At 55.2% G+C, this 24,134-nt stretch overlaps 1 protein-coding gene across 1 annotated transcript; it reads left to right on the top strand.

Annotated features, from left to right (window-relative positions):
- Window positions 1-1,073: 1,073 nt before the first annotated feature.
- On the top strand, window positions 1,074-22,841 carry TEX22 (testis expressed 22; the record flags this gene model as incomplete). The annotated part of the gene is given in 7 exon segments (XM_079912767.1): window positions 1,074-1,114; window positions 1,825-2,018; window positions 2,457-2,587; window positions 2,996-3,223; window positions 21,697-21,718; window positions 21,721-21,824; window positions 21,910-22,841. Coding segments are annotated over 7 exon segments (900 nt in total). The 3' UTR covers window positions 22,090-22,841.
- Between the last annotated feature and the right edge of the window lie 1,293 nt (window positions 22,842-24,134).

The following is a 24,134-nucleotide window of genomic DNA, read 5'->3' as shown; positions in this document are numbered from 1 at the left end:
GCCACACATGCTGTGCTCAGAAACAGTGCCAAACGCAGACAGGCTGCAGGCCTTTCCTGCTCTTCTGGAGGACGGGCCTCACCAACAGCCTGTGGCACAGAGGGGTCCCACTTAGTGGATGGAAAATGGCTTATTTTATTACCTGCTTACCTCCCCCAGGTGGCTGTACAGGGTCCGAGTGTCCATGGCTGAGGGCCTTGGACCTAGCTGGCAGACAGCGTTTGGACATGGCCTTGGACCAGGGGCCCTGCCCCTCCCTGGGAAGGACCTGGGGGAGGGTGCAGGCCGCTGAGCTGAGGACCCCTTGGGCGGCCTGTGCAGCATCTGCCTGCGGCTACACTCAGAAGCAGCCTGGGGACCTTGAGCCTCCCCCCTCGTTCCCACCACTGGCCTCAGGGCCTTGGTTACTGCTCGCGTTTCCAAAGGTCACACTCAACGGGAAGGAGGTGCAGGTGACACACCCTTGACTTAGCTTTCCAGCTGCAGAGCTAGTTTTAGAAGAAGGGCCAAAGGGGGCTGTCCCATCCACCCCTACCGTGAGCTGTCTTTCTCACGCCTCCCTGTGTCCTTGTACCCACAAGGAGAAGACACCCAGCACCTCCACCCTGTGCCGCTGGGCCTGCAGAGCCCAGTTGTGGTCTGTCCGGTGCCACGGGGCCCACCGGCCACACTGTTTATGGGCCCAGGAGGTCGTGCAGATGACCCCAACCACCATAACTCACTTGGAGACCTGGGCTTTGCTCACGCTGGTGCCTCGGTTTCCCCATCGGCTAAACGGGGATGGTCACGTTTCCCCAGCCTACCTCATGGAGCTGTTCTGAGGATACATACAAAAGCACTTTGTCCCTGGGAGGAAGGTGATGCAGAAGCCAAAGCCGTCTGTGACTGAGCCAGTGCAGCCGTGAGCACGTGGAGGGCGGTGGGGGCAAGTGAGGAACACGGGCCCCAGACCATGACCCACATGACAGGAGCAGGGGTCCTCAGCCCATTGGGTGACCAGTGGTCCTTAGGACTCAAAGGTTAAGCCACCAGCCACATTCGGGTAAGGCCAGGCTCCTCGTGGGCCTGGTGGCATGGTGTGGGCAAGCTCTGCCCTCGCTGAGGTCCCGTGGAGGTGAGCTCCAGCCCTGTATCCGGGCCACTGCTTCTCCCTCCTTGTGTTGGTCCCCTGCGTCCCCATCTCCTCAGGGCATGCAGGCCGGTGTCCCGAGTCAGTGTCACGGCTGCAGATCCAGAAGGAGAGGGACTCTGGGCCCAGAACCAAAGGTCTCTGTGCAGCGGCAGGCAGATCAGAGCAGCCAGGGCCAGCATTGCTGCCCTGTCCTCACTCCCAGATATGAAGACCTGACTGGCCTTTGTCCCAGAACAGGTTCCTCATGACAAGACCGGGCCACTTGCTCCCAAAGGCCAGTTGCCTGACCCCTACACCTGTTCCTTGACCCCTCCCGAGACCCGTCCTGTCCTCCGGTGGAGAGGAAGATAAGTCCTTGGCAGGGGCCTGAGGACTGGGCTTGGGGGTCCCTCCCCCAGGGGAGGCTAAGGGGTGCCGCCGTGCGTTCCTGCAGACCCCCCCGTCCAGTTCTTTGTGCGTTGTTTGGTTTCTAGGATGTACGTGTTGCTAGGTTTTTGTGTGTTTTTTTTTAATGGAAAACAGGATTAATGTAAATAGCGTTTTTGGAAAACAGATTCTAATCTCACGTTATGTGACCACGTGGAGTATTTTAAGGTGCTGATGCGACACTAATAAACGGGGAGCACTCCCAGGCCCTCCCTCGCCTGCTGTGTGATTCCTCTCGAGCAGCCGCGGCCCCTCCGTCCGTCCAGGCGCGAGCTCCGCCCGCCCGTCGCGGGCCGGCGCTCCGAGGCCCCCACGCGAGGCGGGGACCCAAGGGGGCCTGGGGTCAGGGCGCGGACGGCCGGGGGCGTCTGCGAGGCGAGCCCCTCCGAGCGGCGCGGGGCCGGGACTCCTCGAGAGCCCGAGATGAAGCCCCGGGCCACGGACACCGGAGTGGAACCAGGTCCGCGTGGCGAGCGGAACCCCGGTCGACCCCTGACAACCGAGACCAGGACGCAGGCACGGAAACGGGCCGGAAGCGGAAACGGCAGGGCGGAGCCTGTCGAAGCGGAAGTTCGTGGGGCTCGACTCCGCCCCCTCGGGCCTTTCAGAACCGCTGTGGGCCCCACCCTTTGACCCTCCCACCACAATGGGCCCGCCCCCGTCCCCGTAGTGTGCCCCGCCCCTCCCCGCCCCCACCCAGTGTACCCCCACCCCGTCCCCGTAGTGTGCCCCTCCCCACCCCCTTCCCCACCCCTGCACCCCTTGTGTACCCCACCTCTCCCCCACCTCCGTACCCGTAGTGTATCCCGCCCCTCCCCCGCTGGCCGCCACCTCCCCTGGTTCCCTCCCTTTGACGCTCGCCGTGTGTCCCCATGACCCTTGCCCTGCCACCCCTCAGCGAACTCCTCATCCCCAGACCCCATGGAGTGGAGAGGGGCCGGCTGCCGTCTGCTGCGGCGTCTTCACGCGTGGTCGTGCGGGCGGGGGGCGCAGAGCCTGGACCTTGGGGTGTGGCCCGGGGGCGTTGAGGTGAGGGGTCGGGCGTCACAGGGGTCGGGAGGGGGGAGACGGGGAGAGCTGGGGGGGCCCTTCTTTCTCGTCTGGTCGTTCCGCGCCTTCAGTGCGCCCTGCAGGCAGGGTCCTGAGGAGACGCACCTGGGCCGTCTGGGGGCACATGCAAGGAGCTGGGGCCGCGGTGGGAGAGGGGGCGTCCCTGGGGGAGCCTGCAGGAGGCCGGGCAGGGCGGCGGCCCAGCTGCTCCGGCCTGGCTTGACCATGTGGAGAAGAATGGCTGTAGGAGCTGGGGACCCAGGACACCCAAGGGGGTCGACCCTGCTGGGTGTCCCTGGCTGAGGCCCACCCAGCACTGTCTGGGCAGTGGCTGGAAGATGAGCCCCGCAGATCCTGACGCGGCCTCCCTCTGCCCGAGGGGCCCAGGTAGCCGTGGGCACCTACCCCCAGAGCCCCAGAGGTGCAGGCGAGCCCCCCAAGGGGCTGGAGATGGACAGCGGGAAGCGTTTGTTTAAGGCCTTCCTGGGGAAGATGCCAGAGTCGCAGCCGTCCCAAGAGAACGGGCAGCCCTCGGCTCCACCAAGCCCAGCGGTGGCCTGGGGCCAGCCCGGGGCCCCGAGCAGCAGTCAGCAGGTGCTGCAGACTCAGGACTGGGTAAGCTGAAGCGGGCTGTGGCCTCTGGGCCCCCGGGCTCCTCTCTGGAAACCCCGGAGACTGGCCGGGGAGGTGTGGGTGGAGAGGGGCCTTTCGAGCTGGGGTAGGGCCGAACAGCGTCTGGTAAGAAGCAGGTGCTGGGCTGGCGGCCATGCAGAGCGTCAGCATTCTCTTCCCAGAGCCCTGGGTGGGCACCAAGGTGGGCGTGGCCCCTCCTGTCCCCCACAGCTGTGGGCTCTGCCCCTCTGCCGGCCAACCCAACCCTGGGCACCACCGAGCGGAGGGATCCCAGTCATGGGGTGCTCTGCCCCCGGAGCAGGGACGGTGTCTTGCTGACCAGGTAGGCGGGCAGTCGTCAGGAGGACCTGTCAACCAGAGTCTGGCCAAAATGTTTCTGGAGGCTTTGCTTTGAGACAGCCCCAGTCTGGAGGGGTGGGCAGTGGGTGGGCAGCTGCTCGGTCCCCGTGCAGCGGTGAGGGGACAGGACACAGCTGCTCTGGCCCCGGGGGCGCTTCACAAGCAACAGAAGCCACGCCCCCAGGAGTTCTGTATTGTTCCCTGGGCGTCAGGATCCGGGCTGTGGCAGGCCAGGCTCAGTGGAGCCCGTGGAGCTGTGTGCTTCGACCCGTCTGCGTGGGTGTTCTCGAGGTCAAAGGTTTACGTGAAAAGGTGGTGGAAAAGGAAAGCGGGCTCCAGGTGCCCTACCAGCTGTGCCCTTGCCGGAAACCAGCCGCCCCTCAGCTTCCATGAGGCCGACATCTCAGGATGGGCCAGCTAGGACATAGAACACACGAGCGTGTACCTGTCGGGGGCAAGGACTCTTCGGGAGGGGCCGGGGCATGGGGCCATCCCACCGCGCACCTGCCCATGGAGGGGCCGGGCGGCTCCTGGGCAGGGGCGACCTGCCAAGTTTGCAGTTCCGGGAGGTGGGGGCCCCTGTGGGTAAGGGGGGTGTGGGGATGAGGCTGGGAGGCAGGACGTGGCACAGAGGAGAGGGGCTCCTGGGGTGGTGGGGAAGGGGTGCAGACCCCTCTCCGCAGACTCCCAGCTTTCTGACTTGGGGGCACAGAGTCCCTGCAGTGTCCCCCACACCCTGGCCGCTCCTCCGGTGTCATCCTGCTTCTTCCCTCCACTGCTGCCAGCCCTTGGGCGATGTCAGCCACTTGCCGTGGCCTTGACGGGCGCACCAGGCTGCTGTCTCTCTGTCCTGCAGGGTGTCCATCCTCTTTGTTCCCTCCTGGTGCACCCTCGGCACGGAAGGCTCTTCCTAGGGATCTCCCCACATCTGGGCCTTGTCAGGCATCGTCTTTCAGGGACAAGCCCGGCTGGCACAGGTTGGCCCTACCAGTCCCTTGGTCCCTGCCCTTTCCAGCCCGAGCCCACGAGAGCCGCCCTCATCTGCAGTGGTCACTGCAGGGCCCCAGAGCCCCACATGGTGGGGACACGTGCTCACAGAAGGGCAGCAACCTCAGGCTGAGGCCTAGGTCTGAGAAGACCTACCCTGACAAGGGTTTGCAGACGTCCAGCCTCACACAGAAAGCTGGGCAAACCTGTGCCTTTCTGCTTCTGAGGAGTCCCACCGAAACGACTGCAGAGGGCTCTGAGGAAGGCAAGAACCCACAGGACAGAATTGGGTTGGAGGGCCGACCAACAGGAGGTGGCAACCACATTCCAGTGGGCGGCCACCGAGTGGGCAGAGCTGGAGAGTCAGCTCCCAGCTGCATGGTTGAGGCCGCAGAAACAGGAATGCCCCAGCTGCCAGAACCCAGTCTGCCCACATTGATACCAACCATCAGTCCCTGCTTATTGCCCCAGTCTGCCCACACTGATAGCAACTATCAGTTCCTGCTTTATTTTTCTTTTCTTTTATTTTTTTTAGATTTATTTATTTTTGGCTGTGTTGGGTTTTCGTTGCTGCGTGCAGGCTTTCTCTAGTTGTGGCGAGCGGGGGCTGCTCTTCGTTGTGGTGCATGGGCTTCTCATTGGGGTGACTTCTCTTGTTGCGGAGCACAGACTCTAGGCACGTGGGCTCAGTAGCTGTGGCTCGCGGGCTCTAGAGCACAGGCTCAGTAGTTGTGGCGCACGGGCTTAGTTGCATGTGGGATCTTCCCAGACCAGGGCTCGAACCTGTGTCCCCTGCATTGGCAGGAGGATTCTGAACCACTGCGCCACCAGGGAAGCCCCAGTCCCTGCTTTAAACGCGAATTAACAGCCAAGGGCACCAGACATTCGGGGAAGATCTCTGTCATGAAGGAGAGCAAAACACCTGGAAAGAAAGGAGTCAGAAGGAGCACAGTGCCAGGCAGAGCACAGCAGAGCTGGAGATGTGTCACCATCCGCGAGGTGACCTGCGCCATCTTGGAAACATTGGCCCACGCAGCCGAGCAAGAGGGGCGGAGAACGCGAGCAACTGCGGAGGAGGTGATGCCGGCATCACGGGAGACACGTGACTGCGCCCCGCCAGCACAGGAAAGTGGACTGGAATCCACCCACAGCAGGGGGTTTGGGAAGAGGGTGCAGACAACTGCTCGGAAATCAGTAGTCTTTATAGATGTAAACAGACTCTAGAAGATAAATGAGTGAAAAAGGCACATTTGACAACAGGAATAAACTTAACAGGAAATAGTGCAAACCTGTTTGAGAGAAACTTTAAAACACTCCAGGGCATTACCAAGGGACTTGGCGGTGGGAAGACACCATGTTCTTGGAGAGGAAGACTCACCAGCACAGAGGGTTCTCCCCAGGCGCTTCACAGCTCAGTGTCATCAACGATCAAAATTGCTAAAAGCTCATCTTCCCTTGTCAATTCGGCAAACTGGTCAAACAGAAAACGAAGCGAGAATAGGTTCAGCTCTCACGTGAACTCATATCACAAAGCTTCGATTATCAAGGCGATAGTGTCCTGTCGTGAGATGCATGAACCACAGTGTGGAGCAGGAAAGGTAGAAACCGACCCACACGCCTGCAGACACTCAGTGTGGGCGGAAGGTGGCGCCTCAGATCCGGGGCTGCTGGGGAGGGGAGGTGGTGTTTTTGATTGACGCTGGGACGCTGCAGCTGCCTAGAAGAAAGGAAGTTGTAGCCATACCTCTCACAGAGTACCAGGATGAGCTCCAAATGTGTCAGCATTTTAAATGTAGAAGAATAAAACCATAAAAGTACGAGGAGAAACCCTGGGCAGATCCCTTTATAACCGTGGAGTAGGGGCAGCCTTTCTAACCAAGCCTCAAAGTCCAGAAGCCATAAAAGCAAAGAGATACATTTAACCACATGAGAGAAACAAACCAAAAAAACCCTCCATCAAGGCAAAATATACACCATGAGCAAAGTCAGAATAACTGACAAGGGCCCTTCCGCCACATGGAGGCACAGCAAGAAGAGGATATCCATGAACAAGGAAGCAGACCCTTACCAGATAGCGAATATTCTGGAATCCCCACCTCCAGGACTGTATAAGCTAGGTTGTTTGTGAATTACAACCTCACAATGGAAAATGAAGCAGCCTGGTTAATGCCCAACTCCAGATACCAACTCCTCCATCACCACACTTCTGCGAGTCCTCTGCAGCCAGCCTACCCGCCAGCCGTATCTCCTTGGCGAAGATTTGTTGAAGTTAAAATGAATGGCTCAGAACTACATTTATCAACAAGGATAAACCTCACATAATGCTGAATGAAGATAGCAAGTTGCCCAAGCATGTGTTCAATGTGATACCGTATGTAAAGTTCAAAAATATGGAAAACATAGGGTGTATAGTTAAGGGGTACCTATATCTAATGAGTGTATGAAAACATGCAGAGGAGTAAGCGACACCAAGTTTAAGACAATGGTTCCTTCTTTAGACGAGGAGAGAGGAGTGATAACCTGGGAAGGGGGTATAGAAGGAACAATATTGGATCCTTGGAACTCCAAGTGTGTTCTGGCAGACCAGCATCATCATCACCATTTGGTGACTTGTTAGAAATGTAGAGCCTCAGCCATCACTCCAGACCCACTGGATCAGAACCTGCATCTTGACAAGATCCCCAGGTGGCTCACATGTACAGTAAAATTTGACAAGCACTGTTTTTGGTGGAACTATAGTATTACTGTCAACTGTCTCAAGTGTGAAACTGATGAGTATGGCTGTGTCAAAATGCCTTAATTCTTAGGAGATGCACGTTGAAGTATTCAGGGGCAAAGTGACATTGCTGTCTGCAACTTACATTCGAAACGTTCAGAAAATAAAAGTAGTTGAGATGAAATAAAGGTGGCAAGATGCTAACAACTGGTAAATTGAGGTGAGGGGTGTACAGATGTTCATTGCACTATTTTCATCTTTTATGTAGATTATGCATTTTCACTATTTCAAATGTAGTATATGTTTAATGGAATTTCTTTGAATTTAAAAATCTACTTGGGGGAAAATTGACATCTTGACAATATCGAATTTCCTCATCTATGAACATGGTATGTCACTCCACATGTTCAGGTTTTCTTCTGTGTTCTTCAGCAATGTTGAACAGTTTTCTTCATATAGATTTTATTCATTTATTTTAAATTTACACTTACTCCTAGATATTTGACCGCTTTATTGTCACAACTGTGAATGGATTTTTCTGTTATATTTCTATCTGTTGCCAGTATACAGAAAGCTACTTATTTCAGAATATTTATTTTCTAATTTGTTATTATACTACACTCTTATTTTTCTAATAATTTACCAGCTCATTTTCTTTTTTTTAAAAAAAAAACAAGTTAACCTTTTTTTTAATATTTATTTTATTTATTTTTGGCTGTGTTGGGTCTCTTAGCTGTGGCATGCGGGGTCTTCCGTTGTGGTGCACAGGCTCTTTGTTGAGGCACACAGGCTTCTCTCTAGTTGTGGCGTGCAGGCTCCAAGGCACGTGGGCTCTGTGGTTGTGGTGTGCGGGTTCCAGAGCACGTGGGCACTGTGATTTGAGGCACGCAGGCTCTCTAGTCGTGGCGCGGGCTTAGTTGCCCCACAACATGTGGGATCTTAGTTCCCTGACCAGGGATTGAACCCGTGTCTCTTGCATTGTAAGGTGGATTCTTTACCACTGGACCGTCAGGGAAGTCCTCTCCCAGTTCATTTTCTTGAAATTTTTAGGAAGACAATGATAACATCTGAAAATAGTGAAAAGTTTGTCTCTTCTAATATTTTGAGAATTGTTTTTAGTTGGCCTATTAAATTGATTTCCTGCGTGATTTGAATAGCAGTGATGGTGAGTCTCGTTGTCTTCCTGACTTTAATGGAATGGCTGCTAGTGTCTCACTGTTAATCTAATCTAATGTTGCTTTTAGTTTCTCTTATATTCTTTTTGTTGTAATACGCTAATAACTTTTATTGAATTAGAAATGCTTGTTAAATTATATTAAGTCCCTTTTTGACATCTTCGGAAATGACTTCATTGTTTTTTCTCTTATAATTTATGAATATAATAAACTTTTTGTAATAAACTATATTTGCATTTCGGAAATAAAAAATAATAATAATTGACAAGGTTGCCAAGACTGTTCAACGGCAGAAGGCGGTTTTTTTGTTTTTGGGGGGTTTTTTTTGCCCACACCACGTGGCTTGTGGGACCTTAGTTCCCTGACCAGGGATCGAACCCAGGCCCTTGGCAGCGAGAGCACAGGGTCCTACCCACTAGACCGCCAGGGAATTCCCTGTCTTTTCAACAAATGGTGCTGGGAATACTGGATATCTACAAGCAAAAGAATGAAGTTTGACTCTTACCTAATGCCACGTGAAAAAATTAACTCAGAATGGATCAAAGACATAGACATAAGAACTAAACCTATAAAACTCCTAAAAGAAAACAGGGGGAAACATCCTGACGCTGGATTTGGCAATGATGTCTTGGATATGACACCAATGGCACAGGCGACGAAAGTAAAAATAGATGAATTGGGCTTCATCAAAATTAAAAACTTTTGATCATCAAAGGACACTGCCAACAGAGGGAAAAGTCAGCACGCGGCATGGGAGAAAGCATAATCGACTCCTGAACAGCTTGAGGGTTAGGGGCGCCGACCCCCTGCCCAGCAGTCAAAAATCTGAGTAAAACTTTATAGTTGGCCCTCTGTATTTGAAGTTCCACATCCTAACCCTAACCACTGCCAGTCCGCGGCCTGCTAGGACCTGGGCCGCACAGCAGGAAGTGAGCAGTGGGTGAGCGAGCGAAGCTTCATCCGCCCCATCACTGGCACTACTGCCTGAACCATCCCCCTCCCCACCCCGAGGGCAAAATTGTCTTCCACGAAGCCGGTCCCTGGTGCCAAAAAGGTTGGGGGCCGCTGCTCTGGTGCGCATTTATTGAAAAAGACCCATGTGTGAGCAGACCCATGCGGTTCAAAGCCATGTTGTTCAAGAGTCAACTGCATTTGCAAGTCCATGTCTGCTAAGGGATTAATATCCTTATATATAGAGAACTCTAAACCAAGACCGCGATTCAAAACTGGCCAAAGGACTCGAATAGACGCTTCTCCAAAGATCCACGAAGGGTCAGCAGGTGCGCGAGAAGATGCTCAACTACATTAGTTCTAGGGCAGCGCGAGTCAAGGCCGCAGTGAGATAGCCCTTCACGCCTGTTAGCATGTGGCTGTAATGATAATCTAAAAAAAGAACAAGTGCTGGTGAGGGTGTGGAGAAGTCGGACCCCTGGCGCGCTGCCGGTGGGATGTAAATGGCACAGTCACCAGGGGAAACAGTATGGAGGCTCCTCAAAAAATTAAGCATAGAATCATCATATGATCCAGCAATTCCAGTTCCGAGTAAATATCTCAAAGAATCCAAGGCAGAGACACAAACAGGTACTTGTAGACCCATGTTCACAGTAGCGCTATTCACAATAACCAAAAGGTAGGAGCAAACCAAGTGTTCATTGCCGGCTGAGTGTGGCGAAAACATACAATGGGAGGATAACTCAGCCCTAAAAGGGAAAGGCCTTTTGACACGTGACACAACATGGATGGACCTTGAGGACATGACCTGAGTGAAATAAGCCAGACGCTACATGGTCCACTCATGAGGTCCCGAGAGGGGTCAGATTTAGAGACAAAGTAGAAGTGTGGGTGCCAGGGCTGGAGGAGGGGTGGGAGTGAGTTTAATGCGGACGGAGCCTCAGTTTGGGGAAATGGAAAGTTCTGGAGATGATGTTGGTGATGGTCGCACAACAGTGTGAATGTGTTTATGCTAGTGAGCTGTACACTTAAAAATGGTCAAAATGGTAAATGTTATGTGATGTGCATTTCATCCCAGTAAAGAAACTATGTAAAAAGGGAAGAAAAGAAAGAAGGAACAAGAGGTCCCTTATGGGACAGGGCGAAGCAAAACAAATTCCAGGTCCCGGAAGTGGAGCTTCCTGTAATGAGTAGGGTCTGGCCTGGCCCCGGAGGAAGGGCTGGTGAGCACGGCTGGTCCTGGGTTAACCGAGGACACGGCCCTGAGAGGCTTAGATGAATCGCAGGTGAGCGCGGAAGTAGGGCTAGAGGCCCGGAGGGGCACTTCAGAACAAGTTCCAGAAGGACGGGGAGAGGCTGAGCAAGGCCACGCTGGGCCTGGTGCTCCAACTGCTGGCCCTGCAGGGCTCGGGCCAGTCTGGGCTGGACACCCTAGACAGCCAGGAACAGCAGGTTGCACTGGAAACAGCGTGCACGCCAGTCACCTTCCTGAGGAAGCCCCAGGCCCATCCCTGTCCCAACACCCACACCGGACAGAGCGCCAGTGTGAGGCCCAGAGGGGCACCTTACACACACATGCACACACACACACCACAGACATCACGCACCACACACACACACCACACGCGCGCCTGCAAGAGAGGCAGATGGTCCCCAGAATGTACAGTCCCTTCACAGAAAGGGAGTCCCCACTGGCTAGAAAGAAAACTAAAAGGTATTTGATGTCAGGGAAATAAATGAGGTTCAACTGACAAAAACATGAGAGGCCAGAGTTCTGGCCAAGATGCGGGGCGCAGAGCCAGCACCCCTGCTGGTGGGAGCTCTGGGGCGGCCCCAGGCAGCGCCTGGAGAAGGTGAGACGCCAGCTGCCCCGCAGGAGCCCACGTGTCCAGCCTGCTGTCCCCACAGTGGGGGTGGTGAGGTAATGGGGGCTGTTGGTTCAGGTGAGGGCAGCACAGCAGTGACAGCTGATGGACTAGCCCCTGCAAGTCCACATGGACTAGCCCCTGCAAGTCCACGGGGAAATGTCTCAAAAGCAGGTTAAGGGAGAAGCACGCGGAAGAGCACTCCGCACCCCGTGGCCCCGGTTACCTGCGTCAGAGACCAGCCTGGTGCCTCGCGTGGTTTGTGGCCACATCTGCTGGTGGCAGGACCGGAAAGCGGGGAGCAAACCCGGGCTCCCAGCTCACCTCCCTCACTGGGGGTGGAGAGAGGAGCCTTGCACGAGACCATATCAATATGTTTTATTTCTTGGGGGAAAAGATCGGAAGCAAGTACGGCATTGTTCATTTTGGGTAGTGGATTCCTGGGTTTTTTCATGTATCTTCCTTTGCGTTTTTCTCACGTGGTTACCATTAGTTTTAAACTAAACTGGGCTTAAGGCCGGGCTAAGGTGGGACAGCCCTTCCACGGAGGGGGCCTCGTGTGCAGGCCCGGGGGCTGGCTGCAGGGACTCCTCCGTGGTGGGCACAGCCCTCCCCTCACCTGGGGTGACCCAGGAGTGCCCCAAACACAGCTGAGGCCAGTGGGACCCGAGCCCCCAGGGCCAGCGCCCACAGGCGGCGGGAGGCCTTCACTGTGGGGTCTCGCCACGTGAGGAGCAAAGCAAGGACCCTGAACTGTGACGATTGGAATCCGTGTTACAAATTGATTTTCAAAAACCTGAAGAGACTGATAACAAAGGAAACTCTAAAGTGGGCCTGGATCTGCCCTAAGGAGGGATTTGTGGGTAGGCATCCCAAGCAACTAAGAAACGAGTCCTCCCCGTCGACGAGGTTCACGCTGCCCAGGGCATCCCCCTGACACCAGTGCTGCGTGGGGAGGAGGGAAAGAGAAACGGAACGGAGGGGTGCGCCATCTACCTGAAGCACAGGTCGAAAAGTCCTGAACGTGCAGGAGGTTCATCGAACCAAGCAGCAAACTGCACGAGCACGAAGGGTCACCCCGTCCAGGACAGCAGGGCCTCTGCTCCTCACAGCTCTGTCCCCAGCGGCAGGAGGGTGCACGGCACGTTGCAGGTGCTCGATGAACATACACTGAGGGGACGTCCCTGGTGGCGCAGTGGTTAAGAATCCGCCTGCCGACGCAGGGGACACGGGCTCGAGCCCTGGTCCGGGAAGATCCCACATGCCGCGGAGCAACTAAGCCCGCGAGCCACAACTACTGAGTCCTCGTGCCACAACTACTGAAGCCCGCGCACCTAGAGCCTGTGCTCCGCATCAAGAGAAGCCACCGCAATGAGAAGCCCGCGCACCGCAACGAAGACCCGAGGCAGCCAAAAATAAATAAATAAGAAAATTAAAAAAATAAAAACCAAAACCTGTTGATTCTTAACAAGGTGGGAAGAAATGGACACTTCTGTAACGTGGCGAAGGGGAGCATTAAGAGCGCACGGTGGATGTGTTTCCTGAAGCGTCAAGCGGCGGGCACGGCATCGCCATGACGATGAGACAGCGTGTGGAGCCTGCTCAGAGTCAGGAGGATGAAATGAGCCATGCATACCTGGAGCAGTCACCGTGTGTGGCCAGCATACTGTCTACCCAGAAAATCCACGCAGGACAATTAAAAGACCACTAATGGAAGAGGAAGGTTGGATATATGATCACCACTCAAAACTTAATAGTTTCCAATGCACTAAAAATAACCAACCAGGAAATGTAGTAGCAAAAAGAATCCGTTCACTTTAGCAACAGAAACTACGATGTCCTAGAAATAACTGTGTCTCGTTTGATGCCTATGTGAAGAACACTATAAAATGTGACAAATGGCAGAGAATTCCTAAGGGGAAAGTTGTATCATATTATTGGGTGGGAAGATTTAGTGTTTTAAACCTGCCAGATTTTCCCAAAATAAATAATTCACGGCAATCCTAATTAGAAAAAAAAATGTTTTTCATGAATCTTGACAATGTTATCTTAAAGGTACACAGCGTTTCTGGCAGCGCATCAGTTCTCTGTTAGTGCGCAACAGAAGTCTCCAGATTTCAGCAGCTCAGAACAATGATAAATATTTTTGTCCCAGTTTCTATAGGTCAGGAGTTTGGGAGCCGCTTAGCTGTGTGGCTCAGGCTCGGGGTCTCTCGTGAGGTTACTCCAAGATGCCAGTCAGAGCTGCAGTCATCCGGAAGCTTGAGGAAGGCTGGAGATCGTGGTCCCCTCGAGTGGCTGGCGAGTCAGTGTTCTAGACCCCCGGCGCTGGTTAAGAAGCCGGTGGAGATGGTTGTCAACCTCAGGCTCAGGTGGGCTTGGCGGGTTTTGATTACACCACAAGACTAGGAAGAGAACTGCCTCTGAACAAGTGGAGGGGAAGTGGGCTAGAAACAGCACCTGATCGAGCCAGAAGAGGAAGACAGAGAAAGACCCTAAAATAGGCAAGACCAACAAAGCAGGAGACGCGGCAGAAGGGGAATTAGCACTGTCGGTTAACTCGGGTTAAAGGCAGCTGTTGTCAGAGTGGGTTGCAAACCACACAGCCCCTCGACACGCACATGGAAGGGTGCGGAGAGAAGGGTGGAATATTCCCACAAGTGGGAGGAGGCATACTGTCAACAGCCTGGCATTAGTTCAGCGGTGCTCAGCTGCCAGACGCCGCCAGCGTGCCGTGGGCTCTGGGGTCAGGGCGGGTGGACGCCCCTCCACACACAGCAAGGCGGCCTGGTGGGCGCTCTCCAGGGAGTGGAGCAGCAGGCGGGGTACCCCTTCAGTGAGGGCAAAAGAAGACAGTGTATTACTGCAGAGTGACAACATAATTTGAAAAACTAGAGATTTTAAAATTTTTTACTTGCCAAAGAAGCCATGCAAGAGTTTTTTGTTTGCTTGTTTGTTCGTTTAAATATTTATTTATTTAGGCTGCGCCGGGTCTTAGTTGTGGCACTCGGGATCTTCGTTGCGGCACGCGGGGTCATTAGTTGCGGCATGGGGGATCTAGTTCCCTGACCAGGGATTGAACCCAGGCCCCCTGCACTGGGAGCGTGGAGTCTTACCCAGTGGACCGCCAGGGAAGTCCCCAGGCAAGAGTTTTAAAAAAGAAGAGCAGGGCCTCCCTTGCCTGCTCTGAGCAGTGCATGTTGTGTGGCGCTGGGGCAGAAGTTGGCAAGGAGACTTATGACCTGCACAAACAGTCCAGAAATGGACCCTGGTTTAAATCTGGGAATTTAATTTCCGAGATTCTGCAGAGCAGTGGGAAACAGACTTCAATGAATGGTATTGGGGTGATTGGCTATCCATTTAGAAGATCGTTAAGTAGATCCCCACCACTCATCACACACACACATACACACGCGCGCACACATACACACACGCGCACACACGCTAACCATTAAAAGCAAACCACAGAAGCACAGGGAGAATGTAGCAGTGTTTAGAATCCGAGTGGGAAATGCCCATTTTAGGCCAAATCCATAAAGGAAAATCCTGACAAATCGACTGCCGTTTTTAAAGGCTAGTACAATCAAAGACACAAGAGTGTTACAGGACACTCTGGAAGAAAACACTTCTAATATTTAGAACATACAAATGTTTACCAACCGGAATCTGTGAAGAGATGCTTAATAGCAAAGAGAAAACAGTTTTTAAAACTGAGCAGAAAAGTGTGTTAAGTCTATGGACTTATAGTTCATAAAGGAGAAACGAAATGGGTGCTAAATGTGAAAAGATTGGCAAAAATGACAAAGATAGACCCGGGCTGTTTGGCGGGGCTGACGGCGGACTCGGAGGGCTCGCGCCAGGGAGTGCTCCCCGGGGCTTCCACTCCAGTGTCCTCGTCCTCACGGTGAGACACAGCGCACCCCGCCTCCGCAGGGGACCCTCCAACACTAGCAGATGGAGAAAATGAGGTCCAAAGAATGGAGTGATTTGCAAAGGAATTGAGTCAATGCTGTATGTGGAAGTCAACAAAAACTGATCAGCGTAGTGCGATATTTGAAGACGCAGTGATATTCGGAAATTTCTGGCAAGGTTTCCGAAGCACTTCTTTTTCCATCCAAGATAAAGCCTCTTAGCCAGGCCAAAACATTAAACTTTGCTTTATGCAAAATCATTTGCTGGAGAGAAGGCAACACAGGGAAATTGATTACATTTTGTGTACAATAATTACCTTAATGTAGCATCTCCCGTATGCAGTGTTCACTTGGAAACAGAAACGGCTGTCAGAATGGCTCTGCCTCAGTTTGTTAGCATCAACTTGACCCAACTTAGTATCTGCCACATGCAGAAACCAGTGTCCAGCAAAGGCTCTGGCATCTGTCTGGGGCCCTGGGCTTGCATCTCAGCCCACCTCTGCTTTGCTTCACTGAGCGGATCTAGGTGGCTGGGTCATGACTCTGTTCTGCTTTAGATCAATGACATTTCTGGACCCAGAGAAAGCGTGAATTAATTAAAGTTTCTAAGCAGCTAGTATGGGCTAGGTGTTCTGCTAGGTGACCGGGTTAAAATATACCTCTGTTCCCAGGAAGTCCTCAGCCTGGTTAGGGAGGCAGGCAGAGTTACAATTAAGGCAGTGAGTGCTGCAGTACACGCATTCAAAGGGGATGGGGTAGTGGGGCTGTCTGGGAGAGCCTGGCAGCAGAGTGGAGAGCAAAGACGTGCTTCCAGAGTCTTAAAGGATGAGTAGAAGTTAGCCTGATGAGGGCCCAAGAGGGGGATGACATGGCAAGTGGGCAAAGAACTCCAGGGAGAGGCCAGTGAATGGTTTTGAACAAGGAAGTGATTGGCGCTCCAGGAAGATTGTTTCTGTTTTCAATATCTGTAACTCTGTTTCTGTCTTGCAAATAAGTTCATTCATATGGTTAGCAAAGGGGAACCGTGTTGGGGGGAGGGATAAGTCGAGAGCTTGGGGTGAACATACACACACGACTATATACAAGGTAGATAACAATCAAGGACCTGCTGTACAGCACGGGGAGCTCTACTCAATATCCTGTGATAACCTATATGCAAAAGAATGAATATATGTATAGCGGACTCACTTTGCTGTGCACCTGAAAGTAACAAAACACTGTAAATCAAGTATGCTCTAATAAAACTAAAATTAAAAAAGGAAAAAACATGATAAAGACAGACCTGTGTGGAGTTGGGGAGGACACAAGGGAAGCAGTAGCTGTTTTACTGGTTTTGCAAAGAACCAGTTTGTGATCATTGCCCACTGTTTTTCCACTTTAATTTATTCACCAGCCTTTCCCGATTCTGTCTTTAAACTCTCCGTGAACTGCTTTTGTTGCTGTTTTCCTAGCTTCCTGAGTTGTTTGCTTTGTCCCTCCAGTTCCAGGGCTGTTTTCTACTCTTCCAGCGTTGGAAGCTATCGCATGTCTTCAGAGGGCAGCTTTGGCCACCCTCCTGGCGGGGGGGAGTCCTCCCTGACCGCTCCCGGGGACTGGGTTTCCCTTCCACTCCCCCATCTGTGCCCACAGGAGCACCTTGTTCTGGTCTCCAGTCGGGCCCACGGGGGAGTCTGTTCTGCCCGTGGCCTGGAGCCCAGCCAGTGTGCACGATGGTTCCTCTTGCTGGTGAGAATGTGGGTCCCCCGTGCGTGCTCTCTGTTAGGTCACTCTACTTAATTGCTTCAATCTGTTTGTAAAATTTTGTGTCCGTTTTATTACCACTTGCGGGCACATAATTGAGAACAGCAGCGCTGCCTGGCCCTGCGGGTCATGGCCCAGCTGCCCGCATCTGCCGGCGCCCCCCACAGGGACTGCGGGCCGCACCTGCCCTGGAGACACCTTCCCCTCCCCGGACCCGGAGTCGGCTCATCCTTTTACCTCAATCTGCTGCGAATGTCTGCTCCCCAGTGACCCCCTGGAAGCCTGCCGACAGCTGAACGTGGGGAAGTTTCCCTCAAAGTGACAAGGTTACCCTTCTCCCACCGCTTCTCTTTTTCCCTGGAGGTAATAATCGCGCCCTCCTGCCCCTTCTTCTTCGTTTTCTGTGCACTGATTATCGATTCTTTCCCAAACTTTCCAGAGAAACTGTGACACTCGGCTCACAAACGACCCGACCCCTCAGGTCTGGGGGTTCCACCGCCCCTGCCTCTGTGCCACCCTGTACCTGCCTCATCCAGGGACCCTCCCTGCCGCTCCTGGTTGGGACCCCAGTTCCTGGGCCCTGGGCGTCCCTCCTGCCAGCTCCCCCCTTGTCTGCTGGAGCCCCCCATCTCGCAGCTCCTCAGAAGGCAGCTCCTCTGAAGACACTCGATTTCCTGAGACTTTAAAGTTTGAACATATCTTTATTCCACCTGCATACTTGAGTGATACGTTGGTTGGGTGAAAATTCTCGGTGGCAAATAATTTTCTTTCAGGATTTTAGGCCGTTGTTGCATTGCTTCCACCTTGCAGTGGGGCTGCTTGGTGCCCTGGACCCTGCGGAGTTCTCCTCCTTTGCACGTGCCCTGCTTTTTAGTCTCTGGAAGTCAGGCTGTTTCTCCTCCTGCCCTGGTTCTGAAATATCACCACACTGTCCTCTGGTGCCAGTCTGTTCCCTTTCTCGGTCCTGTGTGAGCCCCTTCAATCTGGAGCCTTGCTCCCTCCGTGGCGTGTGTGCGCGTGTGTGTGTTCATCTTCTCTGCTCTGTCTCTTTCTGGAAACTCTGTTAGTTGGATGTGGGCCCGTGCGATTGACTCTCTTTCTGGAAACTCTGTTAGTTGGATGTGGGCCCGTGCGATTGACTCTCTTTCTGGAAACACTGTTAGTTGGATGTGGGCCCGTGCGATTGACTCTCTTTCTGGAAACTCTGTTAGTTGGATGTGGGCCCGTGCGATTGACTCTCTTTCTGGAAACTCTGTTAGTTGGATGTGGGCCCGTGCGATTGACTCTCTTTCTGGAAACTCTGTTAGTTGGATGTGGGCCCGTGCGATTGACTCTCTTTCTGGAAACACTGTTAGTTGGATGTGGGCCCGTGCGATTGACTCTCTTTCTGGAAACTCTGTTAGTTGGATGTGGGCCCGTGTGACTGACTCTCTTTCTGGAAACTCTGTTAGTTGGATGTGGGCCCGTGTGATTGACTCTCTTTCTGGAAACTCTGTTAGTTGGATGTGGCCCTGTGTGACTGACTCTCTTTCTGGAAACTCTGTTAGTTGGATGTGGGCCCGTGTGATTGACTCTCTTTCTGGAAACTCTGTTAGTTGGATGTGGGCCCGTGTGACTGACTCTCTTTCTGGAAACTCTGTTAGTTGGATGTGGCCCTGTGTGACTGACTCTCTTTCTGGAAACTCTGTTAGTTGGATGTGGGCCCGTGCGATTGACTCTCTTTCTGGAAACTCTGTTAGTTGGATGTGGCCCTGTGTGACTGACTCTCTTTCTGGAAACTCTGTTAGTTGGATGTGGGCCCGTGCGATTGACTCTCTTTCTGGAAACTCTGTTAGTTGGATGTGGCCCTGTGTGACTGACTCTCTTTCTGGAAACTCTGTTAGTTGGATGTGGGCCCGTGCGATTGACTCTCTTTCTGGAAACACTGTTAGTTGGATGTGGGCCCGTGTGATTGACTCTCTTTCTGGAAACTCTGTTAGTTGGATGTGGCCCTGTGTGACTGACTCTCTTTCTGGAAACACTGTTAGTTGGATGTGGCCCTGTGTGACTGACTCTCTTTCTGGAAACTCTGTTAGTTGGACGTGGGCCCGTGTGATTGACTCTCCCATTTTCTCATACTTTGTTACCTTGCCTTTTTGGGCTTTGCTGCCCGTCCTTCTATTATCAGCATTTGCTGTAATGATGCCCCGTGACAAACAACTCCAAAATTTCCATGATTCACAACAGCAAACTTTTGTTTTTCTGTTCGCAGGTTGTGTGTCTTCCATGCCACTTACCCTCAGAGGTCTTCCCAGGGAAGCCTGTGCTCGGGCGGACACAGAATGTCAGGAGGCCCACTCAGACTACACTGGGAATGCTGTCAGCACCCTGTGGACCCGCCCAGCAGCAGTGAGGCAGGAAAATATAGTCTAGTGGGAACCGGCATGACGCCACACGTTAAAGGGGAGGCGTAGGATTCGATTACAGGAAGGGAGTGACCAACTAGGGTCAACAGCCTACCCCAGCACCTGCTATAGAAGTTTAAATTCTGACGTCGCATTTTTAACTCGAAAGAGCTCATCCCCGTTCTCTGAACAGCCCTTCTTCACGTCATCCTCTTGTTTCATAGGTACATTGGATCCCCCCGTTCTCTGAACAGCCCTTCTTCACGTCATCCTCTTCTTGTTTCATAGGTACATTGGATCCAGGAGAACAACAGTTACAGGGGGAGGTGGCCGGCTTCCTTCTGCTCCCTGTAACAGCCCCCTGTCCTCTGAGTTCCTTCTGCCCAGGTTGGTGGTTTGGCCTCTGTGTTTCACACTGGAGACGTTCTCAGGTTGGGGGCGGGGCCGCTCTTGGTCTACACTGAAGAGTGGGGCGTGCAGGGCTGGCTGAAGGCTCCGTGTGCCAGGGGCCGCCTCACCAGCGGTCACGCTCTTTGTGGGGTGATCGGGCAGGTTTGGGCTGCTCCGCATTGGGCACCCCCCTCTCTTGGTGTCTGTAGGCCTCTTCTCTGGGACTGGCCTTTCTCCCCAGAAAGGACCCCTCCCCTCTCCTGCGCAGAAGGGGAGCTTAGCCAGGCTGCCACCGTTCTTCGTGCAGAGTGGGAGGAGGGGCTGGGGGCTTCACTTTCTTTGTCTTAAACAAGAGAAATGTATTGTCTCGCAGTCTGGAGGCAAGAAGTTCAAAATCAAAGTGTCAGCAGGGCTGGTTCCCTCTGAGGGCTGCGAGGGAAGGGTCTTTTCCAGGCCTCCCTCCTTGACTTGCAGACAGCCGTCTTCTCACATCATCCTCCTTCTGTGCATGTTTCTGGGTCCAAGTATCCACTTTTTTTGGGGGGGGGGCATCCTAACCATTTTGAAGTGTACGGTTCAGTAGTGTTAAGTATATTTGCATTGTTGTGAAACCCATCTCCAGAACTTTTCCATCTTGCAAACCTGAAGCAGCACCTCGCCCTCGCCCAGCCCTGGCAGCCAGCATTCCATGTTCTGACTCTACGGATCTGATGACCCTAGGTAACTCGTACGAGTGGGCTAAAACAGCGGTCCCCAACCTTTTTGGTGCAGGTACCGGTTTCATGGAAGACAATTTCTCCACCGACGGGGGGGGGGGGGGGGGGGGGGGGGGGGGGGGGCGGGGGGGCGTGGTTCAGGCAGTAATGAGAGCGATGGGGAGGGGCTCGCTCGCCTCCTGCTGTGCAGCCTGTGGCAGGGGTGGGGGAGCTGGGGCTCCCTGGACTAAACAATATTTGTGTTTTCTGTGACTGGCTCGTTTCACTACACGCATCGCAGCCTGTGCCAGAATGTCCTTCCTTTTTAAGGCTGGATAATATTCCATTGTGTGGATGGACCACATTAGGCTCATTCATCCATCCGTTGATGGGCGTTTGGGTTGCAGCCACTCTTTGGCTACGGTGAATAACGCTGCTATGAGCATGAGTACAGAAATAGCTCTCTGAGACTTGCTTTCGATTCCTTTGGACGTATACCCAGAAGTGGGATTGTTGGATCATATGGTAGCTCTGTTTTTAATTTTTTGAGGAATGGAGGCTGAGTTTGTCTTAATCCTCTCTTTATTTTTAGCATGGCACCCTTCCCTGCCCCCGTGGCACTCCAGAGGGTGACCTCCTGGCTTCCCCCAGGGAGGCAATGGGATGGCTCCCTGGCTGGGCAGAGCAGGAGAGGCTCTGAGGGTCTTTCACGGACAGCCCGCCTGGGAAGTTCTCCCTGGGGGGAGGCTTCCTGCAGGGGTGCAGCGCACTTCTGGTCTTTCCCAGTTAGTAACCGCTTTCCAGCCTCTGCCGACAGCCCTCTAACCCCCGTGCCTCACTGCCTGTTCCTGTGTCCCTGTGGACACCTGAGCGATATTTTCCACCCTACGCCTCTTTATGGTCATTTTAGAGGGGTCTGGGGAGGAGGCTGACCTTTGGGTCCGCCTTTCTTGAGGCGGCCGCAGTCTGGCCGCCTGTTCTGGGGCCTCCCCAGAGTGTGGGCTAGCTCTGTCCGGCCAGGACCGGGCAGCAGCCGGAGGGCCACGACCTCCGCGGTAATGGCTCCCAGCATCCAGGGGGCCGACCCGTGCATGGGAAGGCAGGGCAGGTGCCGGCCGGGGTGCCCAGGGGCCGAGCCGCCGGGCACGGCCACGGAAGGCCCCAGGACCAGAGGCTGAGGACCTGCCCGCCCGCCGGCACTGGGGAGGCTGAGCACACAGCACTTTGGAAGCGTCCCCCTCCGCGAGGCGGGTGCGGGACCCCCAGGTGCGGCCGGCGCGGGCCCCTGCCCTGTCCCCGCAGGTGTGCGAGACGCAGGGGAGCAGGCCCCCAGCCGCCGCTGGCACGTCAGCATAGACGAGCGCTGGAGGCTGGCCGTGCTGGGTGGCGGCGAGAGGCCGGGCCTCGCCGGGGCGACCCTCTCCTACAGGGTGCGCAGGGCGGGGTGTGCCGAGCGTTCTGTCCTGCCCCGCCCCGCCCTGCTCGCCCTGCCCCCTGACCCCGCCGTCCACGCAGGACCTCGCGCAGATCGTGGCCCAGCTGGTGTCCCAGGACGAGGACAAGGGCGTGCTCTTACCCCATCCACCGAGGTCCGCCGAGTCCAGCAGCGCCTTCCAAGCCTTCCTGGTCCAGAGCGCGCCTTTCTGGCACAACGTGACTCTGGAGGCCCAGGCCTCGAGGTCGCCGCCCTCCTAATAGACGACTCAGCCCCGCGTGTCTGTCTTCGGTGCCTTTCCTGTGGGTCCTGGGGAGGCGGCCTGCCAGGTCTGGGGCGCACGGCTCCTGCGCCCTCCCCAGTGCCCACCAGACAGTCATGACCAGCCCAGGGATGAGAAAACAGGCCTGGGAGGACGTCTGGCTGCCCTCTCCTCAGAACACTCACCCCTGAGGCCTTGGAGACCACCTCCGGTTGGGGTGACTTGCCCCAGCCCAATCTCCAAGAGGCCACCTGGTGGGGCCTGAGGGACAGAGCAGAGTGGCCCTCCAAGATGGCCCTCTGGGCTGCCAGGAGAGGCTGCCCACTCCCCCCAGGGGCCGTCATCCTGGAGACAGGCCACTGTGGGTGGCCTGGGAGGGGTGTGAGGCCTTGGCAGTCCCCCCTTCGGGGCCTGGTTCATGGACAGCCCCTTAGCTGGCCTGGGTGGAAGGGGTCTGGGCTGGGGAGCCTAGCCCCTTGGGGAGCTGGGTGCCTGCCTGCAGGGGGCAGTGAGGTGGGACCAGCGATCTTCCGGGAGCGAGGAGGTTCTGGTCATGAACTGCTTGGTACTGGTGCCCGCCCAGGCCAGGAGCACTGCCTCTCCAGGAGGCCCCCAGGGGCACGTGTAACTCGGGGGTGATGCCGTGATGGGGAGAAGCCCAGAGCCTGCGGGAGCCAAGGAGGTTCCCAACACAGAGGGAGGCTTCCTGGAGGAGGTGATGCCACCCGTCTCCGCACAGGGAGCTTGTAGCGGAACAGGGCCTGAGAAGGCAGGGTGGGGCAGCTGCGAGGAGCTGGCCCTGGCCTGCCACGGTGTCTGCCTGTGCCCCGAGGCTGAGGGGTGGGTGGGTGGGTTCTGGGCTGGGGGTAACATGGGGCTGCATTTTGGGGAGACCAAGCTGGAGGGGAAGAGGAAGTGGGAGGAGGGGAAGAAGGGAGGTGATGATAGGCTCCCAGCCCGTGGGGGGCGGGGTGGAAGGAGGGCGGCAGGTGCGGCGCCATCCCCCGGACTTGGTGACTGACACTCAGGGGCTGACTGGGGGCAGCGTGTGTGGGTGGCCGTGAGGGAGGGGGGCTCTGGGCAGGATGAGGTCATCAACCCCCGCCCCCAGGCCCAGGGTGAGGGCAACGCCCGGGTTTCTGCCTCCCTCCCAGAGCCAGCTGCTGAGGTGCTGCGACCCCACCTGCCCATCCTGGCCTCAGCTCAGGCTCCTCCTCCAGGAAGCCTTCCAAGATCATGCAGCTAGGCCCCCACCCCGTTGTCTCTGGGGTCCCCTGAGTGTAATCTTGTTCCAGGCCTGTGCCTTTCTCAGGATCCCTAGACCCCTAGGGTTAGTGGTGGGCCGCAGGGATGTGGGGTGGAGGCTGGGGCTGGGGGAGGTGTCCTAAGACGTGGGGGAGAAGGGTGGACGTGAGGGTAGGCTGGGCCCTGGGGGACACCGCGACTCCCTCCCCCTCCTCCTCAGGGACCCTGGTGAAGTGGGGATAGGTGTCAAAGGCCAGAACCTGCTCTGGGCCAGGCTCCGTGCTGGCCAGGAGGACCCCCTCCCATGCTGAAGTGCCAACAGTTGCGATAGAGGTGACAAGTGCTGTGGAGTTCTCTGCCCCAAGCGGCCTTAAAGGACTTCGTGGCCAGGGCCTCACTGGGCTCACCCTGCAGGTCTCTTGGTCTCACTTAGGGTGTCTCATGAGGCCGCAGTCGGATGGGGTGGGTCCAGGATGCTGGGCTGGCCGGCCCTCTGTCCTGCGAGTGGTCTCAGGGCCTCTCCTCTGCACCAGGTCTCCCCCTCTGGGACCACCACAGCAGCAGAAGTCGTGGGGCTCCCCTGGTGGAGCCCGTGGCCCGCTCCAGCAAGGCGTGGAGCCCCAGGACGGGTGGCAGTGCCGGAGATGGTTTCGTCGTCACCCTGGGCGTGTTGGCTTCCTATCGCTGCCCTAACAAGTTTCTGCAGACTTAGTGTCTTCACACAAATCCATGGACGTTAAGTTCTGTAGGAGTCTGAAACGGGTCTCGCTGGGCTGAGACGAGGGCGTGGGCAGGGCT

Source organism: Stenella coeruleoalba (assembly GCF_951394435.1).
Source record: "Stenella coeruleoalba genome assembly, chromosome: 2".
Lineage (NCBI taxonomy): Eukaryota > Metazoa > Chordata > Mammalia > Artiodactyla > Delphinidae > Stenella > Stenella coeruleoalba.
This window is presented reverse-complemented; position numbering and strand designations above follow the sequence as displayed.